We start from the raw sequence: 18,686 nt of genomic DNA on the forward strand, positions 1-18,686 counted from the left end.
AGGTTTTAGCACCATACCAGATAATTAAAAGTGGCCCAACGAGCTATCTGGAGGACGGTAGTAGTAATAGAAGCAGTGGTATATCACATCATTTATGGGACTGGATGGGAGTGGTGGTATCGAGATGGGGCGGAATGGGAAGAGGAGGCTAGGTGGAGAGAGAGGGTGGTCGCAGACTGATTGGTCGTAGGGTGGTGAAGGTGGGATCACCTATGGGGAAGACAAAGGGCGGCCCGTCCACGACGGCGGTGGGAGCTGGAGGGCCATTGCTAAGGCCGCCAGAACCCCCTGGGACACCATACGACAAACGGCTTCCTCTCGTGAATCCGTCCTCGTGTCCTGGCTGGCCCCGCTGCAGGGGGTCCACCAGGTCAAATGTCGACACCTTTAAGGCGATCAGGAAAGCCTGTTTCGTAGATTTCGCGTGTACATCAAGCGTTCATGTATTGTCATCGCATGTAGTAGCTCAGCTGCCTATATGTATCTAAGGTCTTGACAACGTTAACACTTCTTATGCCAAATTTTATTTGAACATCTATCAAAAATGCATTTTAGACTTACTATGAGCATCAAATCGACTTACAGCCTGTTTAAATATCACCTTCAATGCTACTACGTGACCGCTTTCGTAAATATCGGCAGGCAAATTTATTTTCTCTTGAATGTCGTCAGAACACGAGAGAATACGCTTTATCCTGTGTTAAGATTTAGTGACAATCAAACGCTATGCGCTTGAAGACGTGGCAAGCAATCGATTTTAACGCCACTCTTCCATGAAAATAAAAGTCTTGCCTCCTCTGTTGCTGATGGAAACACGAAGATTAGAAAGGCGTTTAATGCACTCACTTGCCTACAGATGTGACCTCACCGCGCCACCACAGAGCGCGTTAATGGAATACTCAAGGTGGGGGAAGAAGAGGGGTGGAGTGATGTGGAGAAGAGCACGACTACGTCTTAGAAATCTCTTCTTTCCTCTCCCGGGTAGCAGAGGGCGTGGGTGCACACCTATCACCTAAAAAAATCTGAGCTATATGTTTCCATCCCTCATTCTCTCTGCCAGCCTTCCTCCCTCCCCCGGTGCGTGCGCGCACCTGGCAAGGTCGTTCCTTCTACTCTCTCCTTCCCCTCCCCTCTCTGCCCTCCATTCCCCCACCACCTCATCACGTTAATGCGTTTTCGCGCAGAATTTATGGCCTAGAAGAAGCCGGGAGGGGGGCGGAGGGGAGTGGGAGAAATCTACTCCAGGCCAAAGAGTGCACATCGGTATTTGTGCACGTCATGCTCTCAGTTAGTTGCCTCAACCACTCAGCCCCCTCTCACTCCTCCCTCCCCCCTTATGGTAGAAGCAGCAGCAGTGGCATCGAACAGAGAATAAGTTGGGCTGTTAACATCGCTGTTTTGGGCGTGTTTACGCGTGCGCGGCAATATCTGAGCTCACGGGCACGCACCTACGTGCACGCCCCAGCACGGCGAGCGAATCAGAGTTTTTATGAGCTCATGCGAGAACGTTTTTTTGCTCAACCTAATGCGCATTATCTACTTTCACCAATAAAGTGTGAAAATGCTAATACAAGATAGCACTAATGAATTGTGACTAGATCGTATCCGTTAAAATGTAGCGCGTATTTCACTCAATTGTATGCTTAAACGTCCTACACTGTTGAATGGCTATAGAATATCTGTAAGAATGGGTTTATAGAAGCTGCTGATTCTATTGGCTAAATATGACGATCATGTCTGAAGGTTAAGCATGCAGCTGATCACCATGCTATTCCACTATTTCTTAGTTCTGTTAGCATAAGCTTGGTAAAACTAACATCACGCGATTGATCTTAATTGTCTTCCACTTTATTTAATAATTTTTCATGAGTTTGGTATTTAGCTTGATATTATTAATAGAACCATTTTAAATATTTCACTTTAGCCCAAATTCCACCTAGTAAGTCAAATTTATGTTTACTCAGCTGTTTTATGTCTTATTAAAGTGATGATCAAAAAATGTGGGAATGACTCCGTTAGAATTCTCAAAAGTGACTTTAAAACCATATAATGGAAAAAATGCATTGTATATAGATTACAAAAATGACTAGAATTCACTGCCGTATCTGGTCAATTATGTTATAGCTATGTTTTTGAACAAAATTGGCAGCAGTATATGTTTAAAGTATTGCTTATCCTCTAACCTCACAACTTTGAAGAGTTGCAACATTCTATCTCGATTCTGCTTAAAAAACATTACGGCGACTGTCTAGTTTGTAATTACATTCTCAAACACAAAAGTCGCAACGAGAGTAGCTCTTTTATGCAAGGCATTCAATGTGACTAAAGTCGGAGTGTGGACAGTTAGGAGGAACAGGTGCAGTTACCAAACGAGCAATTCACATAGGTGGCAGCACTCACCAGCTGTTGGAAGGGTGGAAAGGGACCCTCATCCCCACCAGGTAATCCCATGGATGGGGAGAGCATGAGGTGAGCCGACGAGGAGGAGGAAGAGGAGGAGTGCGGTATTGGCGGCTTTACGTCGACGTGGGAAATTGGAGGCAACATGCCGTTGAAGAGGTGTGAGGGTGGTGGTGGTGGTGGCGGGTAAGCTGGAGAGAAACGGGGCTGAGATGGGGGTGGTGGAGTAGACACGTCGGGTCTCACAGGACTGCACATGCCCCCTGCTCCGCCAGCACTTCCGGCTCCTCCATTATCACTGGAAATGCGTTGAACCTCGATACCTGAGCTGGAACACAGCATGCTCGAATCGTTGGGCAGGGGACTACCGGCTACCATAGGAACGCCTTGCAATCCGCAGGGATGCAGTCCATTCTAATGTTGTCGGAAGACACCAAATTCAAATAATAATCTAATCCATGCTCGTTTCACATTGACCTTCAGTCATATGACCTAAGTTTTTTCCTTTTTGTCGGATTTCGATCGTGCCAGCATCCACGAGGAACATTCTTTTGACCAAATGAGCGCCCAAAGAGGATGTAAGGAGGGTTGCACCCAATTGCTTAGAATACTTTATCCTGGCTACCACAATAACTTCCTGTTGGATATTTATTTTAGCAGCAATAATGCATTTATAGAATGAATTTGGATCTTGTCTATTGAAATTTTAGGACTCAGCTGCCCAATTCCATTTCTATAAGAATTTATGACAAGGGTAGGATAATGGGACCTTTTGATTATGTGATAACGTGGTTGAAGCCAAGTAGACAGAACGGGGAAAATTATTCACCCTAGTGAAGGGAAAGCAGTCACATAGAAAGTCGCATGGCGCTTACACGTTCCTGTCATCGGAGGAAAACAGGAGACCTCCTTTTTATTCGACAAATATTAAAAGGTTTTTCCGACACATCCCTTTACCCACCCGCTTTAAACGAAAGCGATTTTGGTCTCCCTAGTGCAGTTATTTAGCAAAACTTCGGATGCCTTATCAAGCGGTCAGGGGCGGAGCTTTGGGTGTCACTAGATTGATCTTCGTTTTTGATGAAGTGCAAAAATCCCTAGAAACATTCAATGGTGTGCTGTTAAGTTCGACGCATGTCCATGAGGTATTCATCAATGTCCCAGAAGTGACCAACGAAATTAGATAGAAAAGATTACCACAAATAAGACCAATATTTACACAAATCAGCTTATTTTTTGCATTTTTTTGTGTCCTATACAATTTGTGGGAGTAAGATACTATTTGTTACTGATATTAGATTAAGAAAACACATCCTTGACACAATGAGGCTACATGACTTGACAGGACAAACGTGTCATTCCATTTGGAAATGTCGGCTCCCACAGTGTGCAAAAAGAGAAGTGGAGGATGGGATTGTTCGTATTCTCATACCAGCTAGCCAAGAGTCCCACTAACCACCTGATAAGCATCAGATTACCTATTAAGGGAGGTCTCAGACTATGGGACCGAATGCACGGGTGTCCTCGAACGCGACCTCGAAACCAGGATGAGAATGTGCTTTCTTCCGCTGCCCTCATTGCGTACCTGTCAATTTCTTTCGGAGTTGTCTGACTGTTTAGCAGTATAAACCAGTACTAACTCTAATCTGTCACGTTACTTTGACATAAATTAGTGGAAGGACCGATTTTAGAGATTGACATGCTAGTGGTAGGATCCTCGCTGTACCGAAACTGCGACCAATCAGACAAATGAAATAAACTGACGCTCAGGTTTCCACTATTCACGCAATGTATCATGCAGAAAACCACTTAATTTAGATCTGAAAAGACCTGTATAAAAACGTGCTCATTTATATCAGAATGGAGTGTGACAAATGGGAATTTCCCATGTCTTACCTGATGATGTTGTTCCATTTGTTTAATCATAATCTGTTTCTTCTTGTCCTTGCAGCGCTTGTTTTGGAACCAGACGCGAATGACCCGAGGGCTGAGGCCAGTCATCTCTACCAGCTGCTCCTTCATCAAAGCGTCTGGACGCGGGTTTGCAGCATAGCATGTGCGCAGCATGTGCAACTGCTTCTCGTTTAGCACTGTTCGTACCTGAAGGAAGTCGATGCCCAGCATAACCCTGTGATTTACATACCACTGCATATTAACTGCAGCCTTCATATTATCTACTCCAAATGTCTCGGGGAGGTTGAAGACACGATGTTTGAGGATGAGTGGGCAAGAATAAACTAACTACATTTGAGCAAAATTAGTCAAAGGTAAAGGCTAAACTGGAAGGACAATACTTCCCACAGAGAAGCTACAAAAATTTTCATTCCCCTTTAAAATACTGATGTAAGTCAAAAGTACCGGATGGGGTGCATTTTAATTCAAAGCACTCCTCTTTCCTATCTTAGGAGTCTTGCACAATTACTCAAATTTCCAGAGTGGGATAAGATACCGCATCTACTAGAATATCACTTCATTAGCATGATTAAAAGCTGATAGATTTACTTTATAAACTTTGCGTTAATCGCATTTTGCTACCTTTTGTCCGAAATGGCGTGGTCTTTACGTCACCCAAACAATAATACTGGGCTAGCAAACGCACTTTAATGGTTATTGTGTTCCAAATTAATACCCAATGGCCCAATTATCAACAGCGAGTACTAATTTATTGTTTTACTAATTAGAGAGTGGCAAAAGTGAGGAAGTAGCCATTCAGTGAATGGTATTTCCAAGTACATCTTGAGCATTCTATCATGCAGAATTCGAAAATAATGCAAGTTATACACAACAAATGTCATCGATGAATCAACAACACTCGTTTACGTTTTTCGCCTGTTTTTGAGCATTTTGAGATAAAATGATTTCAAATTTACTTCAAGGGAAGGATTATAAATATAGGTGAGACAGTTTAATGCTAGCTGCATTGCTAGATGCACCTAACTAAAATCCAAATACAAATTATTTTTAGAAATGTTTATGAAAGCGTCTGCCGCTTGCGCATTGCAACCCTCTAAATCAACGAAGGATGTTGATTTAATATAAGCATTTTCATGATTTAACTGGGTTGGAGGCAAAATACGAGAAAGTTTGTTGTTTTCTTGAATGCCGGCATCTCATCAATTAGGTTGTTGTGCTCTGTACATGGGAAACTTGTATGATTTACATTGGAGTTTACTGTTCGAAGTCACTTTTCGTTGATTTTCACTGCGCCCACCTTAGAAGGAATCTCCTGTTAAACAAAAGTCACTTCTCGGATGAGTAACAGGCATTCTTTCAGTTGCGCAAACATGGTTTCAATTGACCTTGTATGAACCAGGGTCAACGGCGGCGACAACTGCCGTGGTGACAGTTGCGACTGCCAATCACGTATCACTCGACCCACAGCCTGTGGCCTTGTAACCCCTATGCCTCCCCTTTTCCTCTTTCCCCCTTCTCTCGTCTGCGCCTTAGACCTCGCCTGCTGTGCCGTGCAAACAGCTGGAAGGTGGAGATTTTCCACACCGCCTGTTATATGTCGCAAGGTAAACAGTGTGTCCCCTTGCATTCCAACTCTTGAATCAAATATGGCACCCTAGCAACTTGGCCGTAGAGGGCTAAGCGGATGTCATGACAACGGGTTAGTAATGGCGATAACGAAAGTGACACATGATTCCACTCGAACGGACATTAAATCTCCACTGACCTCTATTAAACCTTTCAACCTGATGCGTATCAATACATAGGTTCAGGAAAAAATTCAATGATTTCTAGGGTTTCACTTAGGATAGTACTTAACAAAATGTTTTTGATGTTGAGAATTCAGCAGAGTACCCCACTAATGTCAGATTATGTTTTAGAGGTGTTGGAATTTGATGGAGTGTAAAGGTGACCAAGTGGTTAGAGTCTGCAGTCCAAAACCATCGTAGACGTGAGCTCTACGAAGTTCGTATTTGATGGGGTTATTGAGTAATTAGTTTTGGTGGTTTTGAGGGTCAAAAATCAGACACTTAAATTAGCTTATTATGAGTCCACTTCTGCTTCCAATCATATTGGCCTTGATCAATGGGGAACAAACTGGTGACAGGAGGTCACGAGCCATTCAATTACTGATTTTTCGAATTTGCTGAAGACAGGCGAAAAGTGCATTAGTTTCACAAAGTCCTTCCAAGAGGTTCCCGTTCCCATAATTTCTTCATTTAGATAAATATGGAAAACCAAAGAATCAGGTCATACCCTGGTGGTTTTTTGTTCCTTTGATCGTTTTCCTCCATTTTTGCCACCACCGCCGCTGCCACTTCGTGTAAGATGGTTGTGTCCTACCGCGGAGTTGGCTGCCGGTTGAATAGGTGGAGTTTCGCCGTTGAGGGCGGGGGTGGTCTGTTGCTGCGAGGAGGTGTCACCACTCAGACACGAGACCGCAGCCGAAGTCATGCATCCAAAGAGGCTACTGCAGTCGTCCTCGTCCTGACTTCCCTCCGAGTTCGGAGTCATCGGAAGGTCTGGATGTAAGTGGGAGAAGAAGAGTTGTTGCGAACACAACAATTCATAAGGTCAGTGCGGTAGTAACAACGGACAGGTGAAGAAAATATTTGCGATTTTCCTTAAAAAAGTAAATCTCTTCCAATATAAAGGCTTTCTTTCGACAAATCTACGAACTTGCAATTATCATTTATTGAGTCGGGCATAAGGTAAATTGAAATAATGGATGCAATTAAGTCGTGCATTATTAATGTGGACTGACTAATTACTCTTCTAAAATTTTGTGGATTTGACAAAAAATGTCAGGAGTTGTTATTTTAAACTACATGTTTGCCGGCTGGTTTCATTCCCCACTTTTAAGATAGAATATCAGATTAAGTATCAATTATTTTATTATTTTACTCTCTGGGTAAAATTTGCGGTAACAACCTTATCAAAGAAGACGTCAAAAGACCAATGAAAAATCTTTTCTATTCGTTTATAGCCAACATGCAACAATTATCTACGCACTGCTGTGAAAGTTGTAGAAAGCCATCCTGCAAACTGATTGTTTAATTATACTATTATTAATGCCATTGGATAACAATGATTGAAATAGTTGCGAACGCATGGTTTAACTGTAAAATGTTGACCGGGATGCCTTATAAAAGGTGAGAATTAACACAAGAAAAGGCTAAAACTTTCCACCTAAATTTATATTTCCCAACTCATAGAGCCTATTCTTATGCTTCGTGATCCGAATAGCAAATCTTATTGACACAAAACTACACATCTATCGGAGTGTTGCACAAAATTTGTCCGTTGACTGTTTAACGTATCACCTTATTCACTTCCTTTTAGTAATTAGGGAATTCGCAGAGTCATGAAAAAATCACTTCGCTGGGTGTTTTCATCAATGAGTACCGAATTCTAAGCTTTTTGGAATTTATTCTTGCATTTTTAATTTAGTTAAAAACTTCTGTTGAAAATTTAAATTCAACAAAGCCATACTGAAGCACCTGAGATTTTAGCACACAGGCGTAATATAAAACTCCATGCATTGTTCCTTGTACGGTCATGACCGCGAACACACGAAAGGGTAAAAGAAAGGGGATGAGTCTAGACGGGATATGATTTAGCAGACTATGCTAGTTGCTAGCCCATAGACTCAGAGGTAATGTTGCACGTGCCGAGTGGAGATACCGCAGACCAGATACAGCATGAACGGTAAACTACAGCGTCACCTCCCCTTGTATGGTCCACGCCACGTGTCCTCGGAGGAAAGGGTAGGTTGGAGGAGCAAGCTTTTGGGGTCCCTCTTTCCCCCTCTCCCTTTCGCCTGTAACTATGTGGTCGATTCTCACTCTCCCACTGGGACCGTTGAGAAACCTAGAGTGCTCAAAGTATGGCCTAGCAACTGACTTGGAGTAGGATCATGGATAAGAAAGGAGTGGAAGGGGAGGAGGGGAGAGGGTGAGCAAGTGAGCTTAGATGTATGTGATTAATACCAGGAGTCGGTTTTTGCGCACGCATACCCAGCTGTTGAGCTTTCGACGTGAAACGGCGGGGTGTGCTCATGTGTATGCCGGTCTCCAAGCCACAAAAATCCCCTCCGCACTTAAGTCATCGCCTATCTGATATTTTGGAAAGTGCCTCGATTTGTGTATGAATGTGTCATGGACGAGAATCCTTTTGTGGCTTTTTAAATGTCACGTGAATTCCATCGAAACAACTGCTAACACGTTTGAGTAGCACCAAAGTGTAAAAGCAGCTTCTACACTGAGAACTTACGTCGAAAGGAACTTAAAGGATCATTTAAAAACTAAATAACCACTAATGGGGCTTCTTAAATTGCGTAATTTTGTGCTTTTAACATAGAGAAGCAGTTGGGCAAACTGGTACGCGGAATCGCATCGATGTTAGTATGTAATAATTTATTTCAGACTACTTGAAAAACTGACCGAGATGGTAAATGGAGCCTAATTATTAGTCATGTCCTAAAATAAGCATCGTTCCCTGATTAGGGGGCGTATCCAATGTGAAAAAAATATATTGCTTAAGAAAGACTGATAATCTGAAGCGTTTTATGCTTAAGGAACAAATACCATTTTCTCCCATTGGACCGTCAAGGGAGCTGGAAGTGCTGTCAGACCCGGTGCGATGGGGTGGTTGAGGACTTAAATAAGTCGCCGGTTCGCCACCATCCACCAATTTTAATGTCGACTGTTGTTGCTGATCCTCGTTGGGCTTTGAGGTGGATGAGGAGATAACCGGGGAGAGGAGAGTGAGCACTTTGGGTTCAGCAGCGTCGCCCTCCATGAGAGTGGTGGTGTTGGACACGGTGGGCGGCGGAAAGTCCCACTTTTCTGGCATTGCCAACTTCGCGTCTCTCAGACAGTAGGGCATATCGCGACGGTAGGCGATCTCCTCACCGGGCTGGAGGATGGCGGAACAGACCACACAACGGAAGCAGCCCATGTGGAAGGTCTGGTTGCGAATTCGTAGGACCAGATCCACCTTGGTTATGGGCTGCTGGCAACCCGCACAGCGCTGGAGAAAACTGCTGCTGGGGAGGAAAAATGCCACATCTATAGTGGGTCGTGTGATCTTGGATCACCAGAGCATCTACTAATGGTAAGGAAAAATCACACCAGTCTTCATAAGACAGATTAGTATCATAATCTTGTCTGCATAAAATTCGATTAACTACACAATTAGTTGTCAAATGCAGCAGACACGTTGCACTAAGGAGCAAATGAACTCGAGTGCTGGTAGGGTCCATTACCCTGAATTGCTCCATTCATTTTGACCTTCAGAAAACATGGCTACTTAAATTTAGCCACAATAAATTTATAGACCAAAACTTGTATTTTAGATTTATGTATATACTGGGACTAATTTGATTAAGTTACAAGTTGTTTTTAATCTACTTAAGTTGATTTTGTACCTCAAACTGTGGTTTTAACCAGACAAGGTCAATGCTTTTAAAAAGGAATGTCTTCGCTAGACGCCTATACTAACACGGAAATCGACTGTTTCCGTATTATTTCAGAGTTTCCTGTCATGCAATCTATCTGCTCATCAGACTCTCAGCAACTTTCACAATGAAGAAATCATTAGTTCGTTTTTTAAAAAAACTTCACTATTGCGTCAACGAGTTGACTGCTAAGTTTTTACTTCGCTCAACTTACTTCAACACAACATATGCTACGTGCAATTCTGACATTCATTGAATTTAAATAAACTGCATTTGTGCAGGCATAACCATTCATCTAATCTTTGCCAGAATGAGATCACAGCCACACACCTTAAATGTACATTTAAATTTCTAGTTGGTAGCTTAAAACTTTTTCTTCAAACCCAAAATTTGAATTTAGGTCGGAAAATGGTATGGCAGTGGCTAGAGGCCAATCAACAAAGGGCAATATTTGGGCCCATTCGACAGGTTATTTCATGTTTTTGAAAAATATTATCCTTGTCCACAGTAAATCTTTGTCGGCTTTCACCCGTTCTCCAAGGTGATGAAAACACGTAACCTATTTGCCGTTCAGTTATTCGCAAGGCCACAAGTGCCATTCTAAATGGCTGACATATCCTCCGCATTCAGTTGATCACTAAGCTAGTTCACTACAAACACCAAACAGACAACAAAGTCTTCCAATTTAATCAACACTGCCCGGAATCCGATACTTTGACCTGAATGGATCGTTTGTCTGCACGAGTTAGCTGGGACCTTTGATAATAATGGATGCACAAACGCAGGTATGAGTTCTGGCTCAGTGACCAAATTCAAGCATTTAATGCAACCCCTTTTAATAAAACGTGTGTAAATACTCCATTAATTGAAGTCCATTACAAGTTCATATTTGAGGCATCAATGCGATTCTGCAATATTCCATTCCATGCACAATCCATACTTGATTAATCGTGACGTATTACTGCACAAAATTGAGTCTCAACTTTGCCCCAGCTTGTCTCGATTTTTAGCGCTGCAGGCCGAGAATTTATATATCCTCCTCCTGCTCGTTGGTTATTTGTTGGAAAACAAGTGAATTGTCCCCGATGTGGCGCCACACAGGGTCCGGGTAGTGACGTCCAGACTGGCATCGCTGAGGGTGAATTGCATTATCACCAGTCTGGGAATGGTATAGGCGCAAACAAACAGGAGAGGGATGCGACTCTCGAACGGACAGGTAAAATTGCTATTAATGGGTTTGATTTGAGGCGATTAGGCCTCGACTTTTCAGGTTTGTGACTGTGAGGGTGTCAGTGCGAACGTCTGTGCTTCGTCTCATCTGTTTGCAGTACATTACTTGACTCACTCCCCTCTCCTCCAACATCTATGACATATTGCAAGCCGTACATTTTGACAAAGGGATTGGAACAGACATTCCAGTACTATATCTATAAAAGTGGTCACTAACTTTTTTTGCTGGCCACAAAGGCAGCGTAGACCAATTACTTTTCTTTTGACAGCAACCTACGATGCCCAAAAGTGGCCAGTTTTTGGCCGTGGGAGCTGCACATTTAAAGTTCTGAACCAATTTTCAGTTCATTTTCTGCTAAAATAGATTATGGGCATGTTCAAAGATTAGTGACATTGGTTACTTAAAAATATTAACAAGCCAACAAGCCAAAATGCCGGTAAAAGTGATCGATTTATAAAGTCTATCAGTAGCTTACAATCATTAGCATATTTGTGGCCGCAAAGGGCAGCAGCTTTAAACCTTAATTCATCCCCATATACTGCACTCTGGACGGAAGAGCTGGATGTAACTGACAAGTGCAGGATGTAGATCTCGATGTCCACTTCTCGGCTGGCGCTGCCCCATTCTCCCCAAATCAGGCCAATCCGAGTCAACCTTTCACCACCGCACACACGTGTGTCTGTAATGCCGGGGTGGGAGGGGTTTGTTTGTAGATTATATTTAGCACCTTGTGGCCCTGCAGATGACGCGTATATTTTTTATACCTACCGTAGATCTCTCCTTCCCCTCTCCCGCCTTCATCTCATCTTAATCTATCTGGTCTTCTCCCCTCTATACTAAGACGTTGGTAGGGTGACAAAAATTCCCAAAAAAGTGTGTTTAGTCGGGTCCTGTCTGATAGAGGGCAGATGTGAAGTGTCATTTTTTTCTATGTCGTTTTAGGTGAATGATGGTCGTTTTTGAGCCAAATGATCAGCCGAGTTTTCAATTTAAGTGCTGGATACAAAATTTCCCCAAGCGAGAACTGTGTAAACGAGGTCTTTAATCCTCCGCATTATCCTACCGAAGGCTGTTCAGAAAATACAAATGCATCGGAATTAAATTAAATTCTGTACTTACGATTGGGTACTATATGCAAAAAAAAATTTAATTCCACGTAACCTTTATTTTATAAATGTCGGTGGGTGCATGATCCTATTCAAAAATTTGTGCTGTTTAAAAACTTTGAAATCGACAGAACATCAAAGGCGTCACATGCGCTGGACGGCATCCAACAGAGAAGACTAGTTTTTAATTTTAAGTTTTAAAAACTGAAAATAGTGCCAAGTATACCCCGGAAGTTGCTTTAAACAATCACAATGGTGCGCATCAAAATAAAATCTCGATGACTTAGACATTCCATTTAAGATCATTTAATGACCCCTCATTATTTTATCAGATGAGTAGAGGATCTGAAAAATCAGCAAAAACTCAATGTCCTGTCAAATCAGCAAAACCATTTGTATTTATTTATTAATTTGCAACTATCTAAAACACATTTGATAATATTCCAATGAATTATTTGTTCATGCTAATATAATATTTATTAAGAAGAATTCGCGAAAAGTAACCCGTCAAAAGTAGCAAACTATCAAAACCCCTAAAAATGAATAATATTGAAGATAAATTACGGTGGAGAGTCTAATGTTAATTATTTTATGATTTAAATAATTCGAAAATATTAACAGTGGAAACATTTCAATCGCAGGTAAATCGAATTACCCACTTCTGATTACTTCTGGTGGTTGTGATTAACAGAATTTTTAATTAGAACGAACTAGTTCGTGTTTTCAGCATGACTTGAAAAGGATTTTATTTTATATTATTTTGACAGAGGCTACCTCAGTAGTAACTGAAATTGACTATAGTGAGTAAATAAAAGAATTTGGGTAAACGCACTATGGTTAGCAAGGATACGTGAACAATAGGGCTAAATTAGAGATGAAGCGGTGGAAGAGGGAGTAAGGGGCCGTACTTGCAGTAGTCCTCTCGGCAGTAAGCCTTGCCGTTGCGAACGAAGCAGCTGGTCTCGTCACTGAGGCCGCGCTCACACTTGTAGCACTTGAGGCACCTCCCATGCCACTTGAGGTCAGGTTGAACATGCATGATGAAGGGGTCGTAGATGGCTGCGCCACAGCCGAAACACACGGCCCCTGCCTCCTCCACCGTTGCTGTTGTTGGTATTGCCGATGTCTGTGGCGGATCCATCCCTTCACGAAATTAAGCACACCCAAATGATCAGGGTGTTAAATATGCATAAATTTGGTGAAAACGAAGAGGTTTGCTTGAGTATTGACGATAGCAGGAATAAGAAATATTGGTCGATTTTAAATAAGTGGAGAAGAAACTAATAAATATTGCAACCCAACAGAGTTTACGTCAGGAATGGCACACTATTAAAGAATTCCATTCAAATGATGTGCTTTAAAATATTCCGAGTAAAATACCGCGCAATAAGTGGTAGCATTTAAAGTACTTACTGCAACATTCAATTTTCAGTGAGAATAATGCTATTCATGTGTGGATTCGGATAAGCAGGTGTGTTTCCAATAGTGAGCATTTGACTGAGGCAAACTATTGTAGTGTTAGGTTCTTTTGAGAATGTTTCATTTAGGTGTTAAGTTACATGCCTTATCGGTTTTGCACAGAAAGACAAATTTCTGTTAAATTTTGTTCTGTGAAGGTAGGCCTACCTTCTGCCTGATTGACCCCGTCTGATAGATTTAATTAGGATAATGGAAGTCGCTTGGCGGCAGCTCTTGCCTCTCCCTCCCTATCTCCTTTTCTGCCACTCTTACTCCCCTAGTTAGGCCATGACAAGCGGCAACGCGTTGGAGACTTAATTTGAGTTCGTACGCCACCCATTTTTATTATCGACTAGCGAGACTCTTGGCTTTGGGGTGGTGATAGTGGTGGTGTTATTCGCTCGCCAGTACTCACTTTCGAAGTATGGTGCGTATTCGTGCAACAAACAAACCTGATTTTCCTCTCGAGAAACTTTATTTGTGTCCTTAGCGCCTTTGACAAAACACACAAGGTGAGTGTCAGAACGAGGAGATGGAGAGTTCAATGTGCGAAAAAAGATGACACCACGTTGTCCAGCTGATAGTACCAAACTTTCTTAAATTGGAATCCCCCGCTAAGTGACAGTGACTACATCCATAAAAAGTTTTAACAGGTGTTAAACTGAATTCGATGCCAATCTGAATAGATTAATAAACCACAATTAAAGACAATCAAATGACCCATTATTCGTGTTGATTGGTAGTATCTTAAAGTAATTCACCTATAATTTATCTGGTGTTACATGAAAAAAATATGGGAAACATCTAAAAATTCAGAAAATCATATTAAAAATATAGCATTTTCCATTTGTGAAGGAGCAAATTTAGGCTAGAAATTTTACCTGTCACATTCCCCTTAAAATGTACTCATTGAAAGAGTTTGTGGATTTACAGTTTGTGAGCACGGTCATGAATCGAGAGGTTTACTTAAAGTTGTTTTGATTAAAATTGGACCAACTCAATGTGAAACACTCATTTTTCAGACGACTGCCTTCGCAATGCATACCATGCACAAGTAATTGCAGATCACAGATAAAAAGAAGACTAAATTTGTCTGCGTTTGTTTAGGTTTGAGGTACGCTTAAACAATATTGCAAATCGGAGGGAAGTATTATCATCATCATCACCATCATCATGCGATTCCTCGTTTAGCTATTTCACATCTCTAGTTTTGACAATTATAATGTCAATGAAACGATGTATTCTGACAGAAACTACAAAATAATTAAGTTAGTGTGCACAAGTAATCTCGCGGGGATGAAAACAAAAGTTGCCGTATAGAAACTACGATAGCTCCTGACTAAAACTTAATTGTGAGTTCCACTTAAAACTATTTTATGGTGCTGCATTTCTGAAACGATTAAGTGTGTAAAAGAAGCAGTAAATTCAGGCATTCGGCTGCACTTTAGTGAAGTAAAATATAAGAAGAAGTTAGTCGTTAAAAAGGCTACAATGACCGATTGTTCACAGTTCACAATTTGTTGACATACCGCAGATAATAGTTGAAGGAAAGCAACCATCCATTAAATCTCCCAAACTCACCTATCGATTTAGAATCCTCTTCAAGTTCCATGCCGAAACCAACGGTCATATCCCTCGACAAAACTGTGATTTCTGTATAAATTACAAACGGATAATAGAAGGAGGGGGAGAAATCTCGGTCGCCCATTTATTGGTCAAAATGGCTCCGGTTATGACCATCCGACCGAATTCTGTGTGCGGATTGGCTGACGGGGTGCGTACGCACCTTGGATTGGCTGCTTCGTGCGCTACTGTGCGCCCCTGTTCACAGGCCAGGAGGCATTCATCTGTTCAATAACCTTGAAGAGGAAGTCTACGAAAATTAATAAGCGCTGCCGTTGAATTACTCATATAAATCATTAATAATGAGTACTTATGATAGCTGTCGTTTTAAAATGTGTGCTGAAAACCTCCCTAAGTGCGGTTAATCCTCAAGTCCTGGAATTGTATTTGCTGCAACACGTGGTCTACTGACGATTTATACATCCGAAATTTTATTGTTTAAAGTCTAAAAAGCCACCATGCACTAATCAGTTCCCTGACTCACATTTACGGCATTGTATGATAACGCAAAATCACCAAGGAATTGCATTTTCTGCCTATTGATTGATGGCAACATGAAATATTTCATTAGCCACTGCCTTTTCATAACAAGAAAAGGGGACACATGAAGGGTTGGGTATTTTAACAAGGCGTGGTTGGAAGCCTGACGGAGTCAAGTTGATACAATCGCGCCTCATCGAGCAGTTAAATAGTGGGCTGTGGTCAAGTGACCGCGGTCGTGTCCAGTCGAGCGTGAAGCTACCATCCTCATCGCTATTCGCCTTCATCTGGCGTTTTAGCTATCATTCAATTGCTCAGCTAAAACGGTTACAAACATGCAATCACACAAACTTCATCAGCAAGTCATTCATTTCTAATAATTCAATGAAAATAGTTCAAGACAGATTTATGCTTTTTTGTGCCCATTGGCGTTTTGGTTTTGCGATACCAATGAAATCTAATATTTTTCTAACTTATTCTAATATTTAACAGTTATCGCGAGGAAATTGAACTGTAATATCATCTAAAGCTCTTAAAGTGAATAGTTATTAGGGTCATCAGACGCTGAGTTGTTCGAGGGGTGCGATTGCCCCTTTGCAGTGGAAATCGTTGCGCTGACAGCCGTGGCTTAATTTGGGTTGTTTTATGTTTAAAAATTGGGAAAGAACCAGACTATAATTAACATACGCATAAAAGCTGCTGTTGTTTTTGACTACGGCTGGACATTATAAAAGGCCATTAAAATATCGCCACCCCTTCCACCTCCATTCAAGACTGGTGGCCGGTGTTCATTTGGGTCCCATGGTGTGAGAGAGGCGATTAGGAAGGGAGTGGAACACGATTTCTTTTTACTGCTTCACCTGAGAGTGGGTGCAATTGAAAGAGTAGGAAGGAGGGGGAATGTGTCGGTAATGGTAAGAGGTGGTTGGGTGACCGTTTCCTATGCGTCATGACTAATTAACACCTGATAGATCAGATTTACCGGTGATTGGAAAAAAGAGTCCGCTGAGACGGGTCTATAAAACTTAGCAGGTGCGCGGACTGCACCAGGGAGAGGTCACAAATCCTCGTAGGAGAGAGTGATAGGGTATGTTTACGAAAGTATGACAAATTACTTATAAAATGTGGTTTTAATAATTTTCTCTATTTTTTTATGCGCAACGGTAAATGTACTCCAAATGGAATAAGGAGTCACTAGGGTGCGTTAGTAACGGATCTTTCGCTCTTCAATTTCGAATTACCTAATACTGATGGTGACAGTGAAGCCTTAATATTTATCAAGAGGATACCTGACAAAAGAGCACTATTTGACGGCATCATTGTTGATTCAAAGCTTAATGCTCCTTTTGCTTATGGTAGATTTGCATCCTTATCACGAGATGAGTTTCATTATTTTACGACTGCCCTAAATGTATTAGCGGGTAAATGTTGACTTATATTATCAATCGTGCAGTCAATGCAACAATAACATAAACTCGTTACGTCGTCGAAAATGATGTTTTACGAAGTGACCTATGCACCAAAAAGTGCTCAAAAACTTATCAAAACTGCATTAAAAATTTTTGTTCTAACGTTCATTTTCCGTTGTGAAGTTTTGCTTTTAGTGAGTGTTCCCCATCAAGCACCGGCAACCTGGTAACCACTTCGGAGAGACTGACACATTCCGTAACGCAACTTAACAATCACGAGATGGAAGAACAATTCACTTAAAGGCTTCTTGACCGCATTAGTGGTTGCTGTGGCAACGCTAACACGTGTGGTGGATGAGGTTTCCTTCATGCTTTACCGCAAGGAGACCGAATTGAATCCTTCATTCAAAGTACCCTGCAGTGGTTTCGGGCCTAATAGTCCGCAACAAACTACGTCACTGGATGTGGCATCCCAGTCATGTGTAGTTCTAAAGTTTTTTTAATAATCTCAAACAATTTAGACGGCGGGAATATGATTGTTCGCCTACCCCATTTTGCGTGATTTTAATTTAATGAACAACCAAGTTAGTTAATTTCCATTTCATAATCTTCACATTTGTAGAAGATTAATTATGACTGAACCATTGGGCATTAAGATGCCGAAGTGATTCCTTCTTATCAAACTGCATCATAGAGACACTTAATGCACTAACTTCTGCTTGAAGATGTGCAGCTTAAACGGTGTTTGTGGATCTTATGGCAACACTGATTTATCCATCAGCTTGGTGGATGTGTTACAAAGATGTGTGACAGTATTGAGCTGCACAATTCATGACTAAGCCTGAAATGCTAAAACCGCTAACATTCCTGCAGCCTAGATTACACAGTGCGAGATCCGTACCAGCCCACTTAACATAATCACTGCAACTTTGACTAATACACGTTTCAAGAGGAAGTCGGCCTTTTGATTGCTCTTCCTCTCATGCGCACATCTAGGTTGTGTAATAACGCCCTGCACAATGTCGACTTGCGATTAAATGGCTAGTCCATCGTGTGTAGAAATCAGCCTTGAGATTAACTTGCGTGTTCACTTGAAACTTCCACTTAGGGATGCTAGCATGGGGGTGGAAATTTTGAGCCTGTCTTGACAAGCCTTGGAGGGGATAAGTGAAACTAAGTTACCTCACACATCCCAGGGCGTCCCCTTGCATAATCTGCACACAAACTTTCCGGCCAACGAATGAGCAACTCCACCAAAGGGATAATTTACCGATGCCCCAATAGGTCTCGAATAGATAAAAATTAGTACAAATAAAGCAACACATCTCGGTCCAATTTTAGACGTTTTAGGGTCATCTGATGGCAGGTGAGGGAGCGCATCAATAGTTTGTGGTAAAAAAGGAGTAAAATGCATTCTCTGTGAGTACTAAACCAAAAGGCAGTAACTTCAACTGCTCATCCACACAGGAATCAAGGCACTCGGTGGGTAGAGGAAAATCAATGTAGCGGGGAAGGTTATGGGTGGCCTCGGGTGTTGAGATGGCCCCATAAGTTGGAGGTGGTGCCAA

The 18,686-nt window shown here is 41.8% G+C and overlaps 2 protein-coding genes across 2 annotated transcripts in view; one reads left to right on the top strand and one right to left on the bottom strand. All coding sequences in view use genetic code 11, as the record gives it.

Annotated features, from left to right (window-relative positions):
• Positions 1-148: 148 nt before the first annotated feature.
• EGR_00799 (Insulin gene enhancer protein ISL-2B) lies at positions 149-13,289 on the bottom strand (the record flags this gene model as incomplete). Its single annotated transcript, XM_024490048.1, has 6 exons — positions 149-385; positions 2,401-2,814; positions 4,297-4,500; positions 6,610-6,875; positions 8,940-9,400; positions 13,057-13,289. The coding sequence occupies 6 exons, from the start codon at positions 13,287-13,289 to the stop codon at positions 149-151; spliced, it is 1,815 nt and encodes a 604-aa protein (XP_024355451.1).
• Positions 13,290-17,204: 3,915 nt separating this feature from the next.
• The window catches only part of EGR_00800 (hypothetical protein), a gene marked incomplete at both ends in the record, with an annotated part of 4,061 nt that continues 2,579 nt past the window's right edge, over positions 17,205-18,686 (top strand). The window contains one exon of the mRNA XM_024490049.1: positions 17,205-17,312. Within this exon, the coding sequence (XP_024355452.1) occupies positions 17,205-17,312 (108 nt within the window). The remainder of the gene's footprint in view (positions 17,313-18,686) is intronic.

This window comes from Echinococcus granulosus (assembly GCF_000524195.1).
Source record: "Echinococcus granulosus chromosome Unknown EG_S00003, whole genome shotgun sequence".
Lineage (NCBI taxonomy): Eukaryota > Metazoa > Platyhelminthes > Cestoda > Cyclophyllidea > Taeniidae > Echinococcus > Echinococcus granulosus.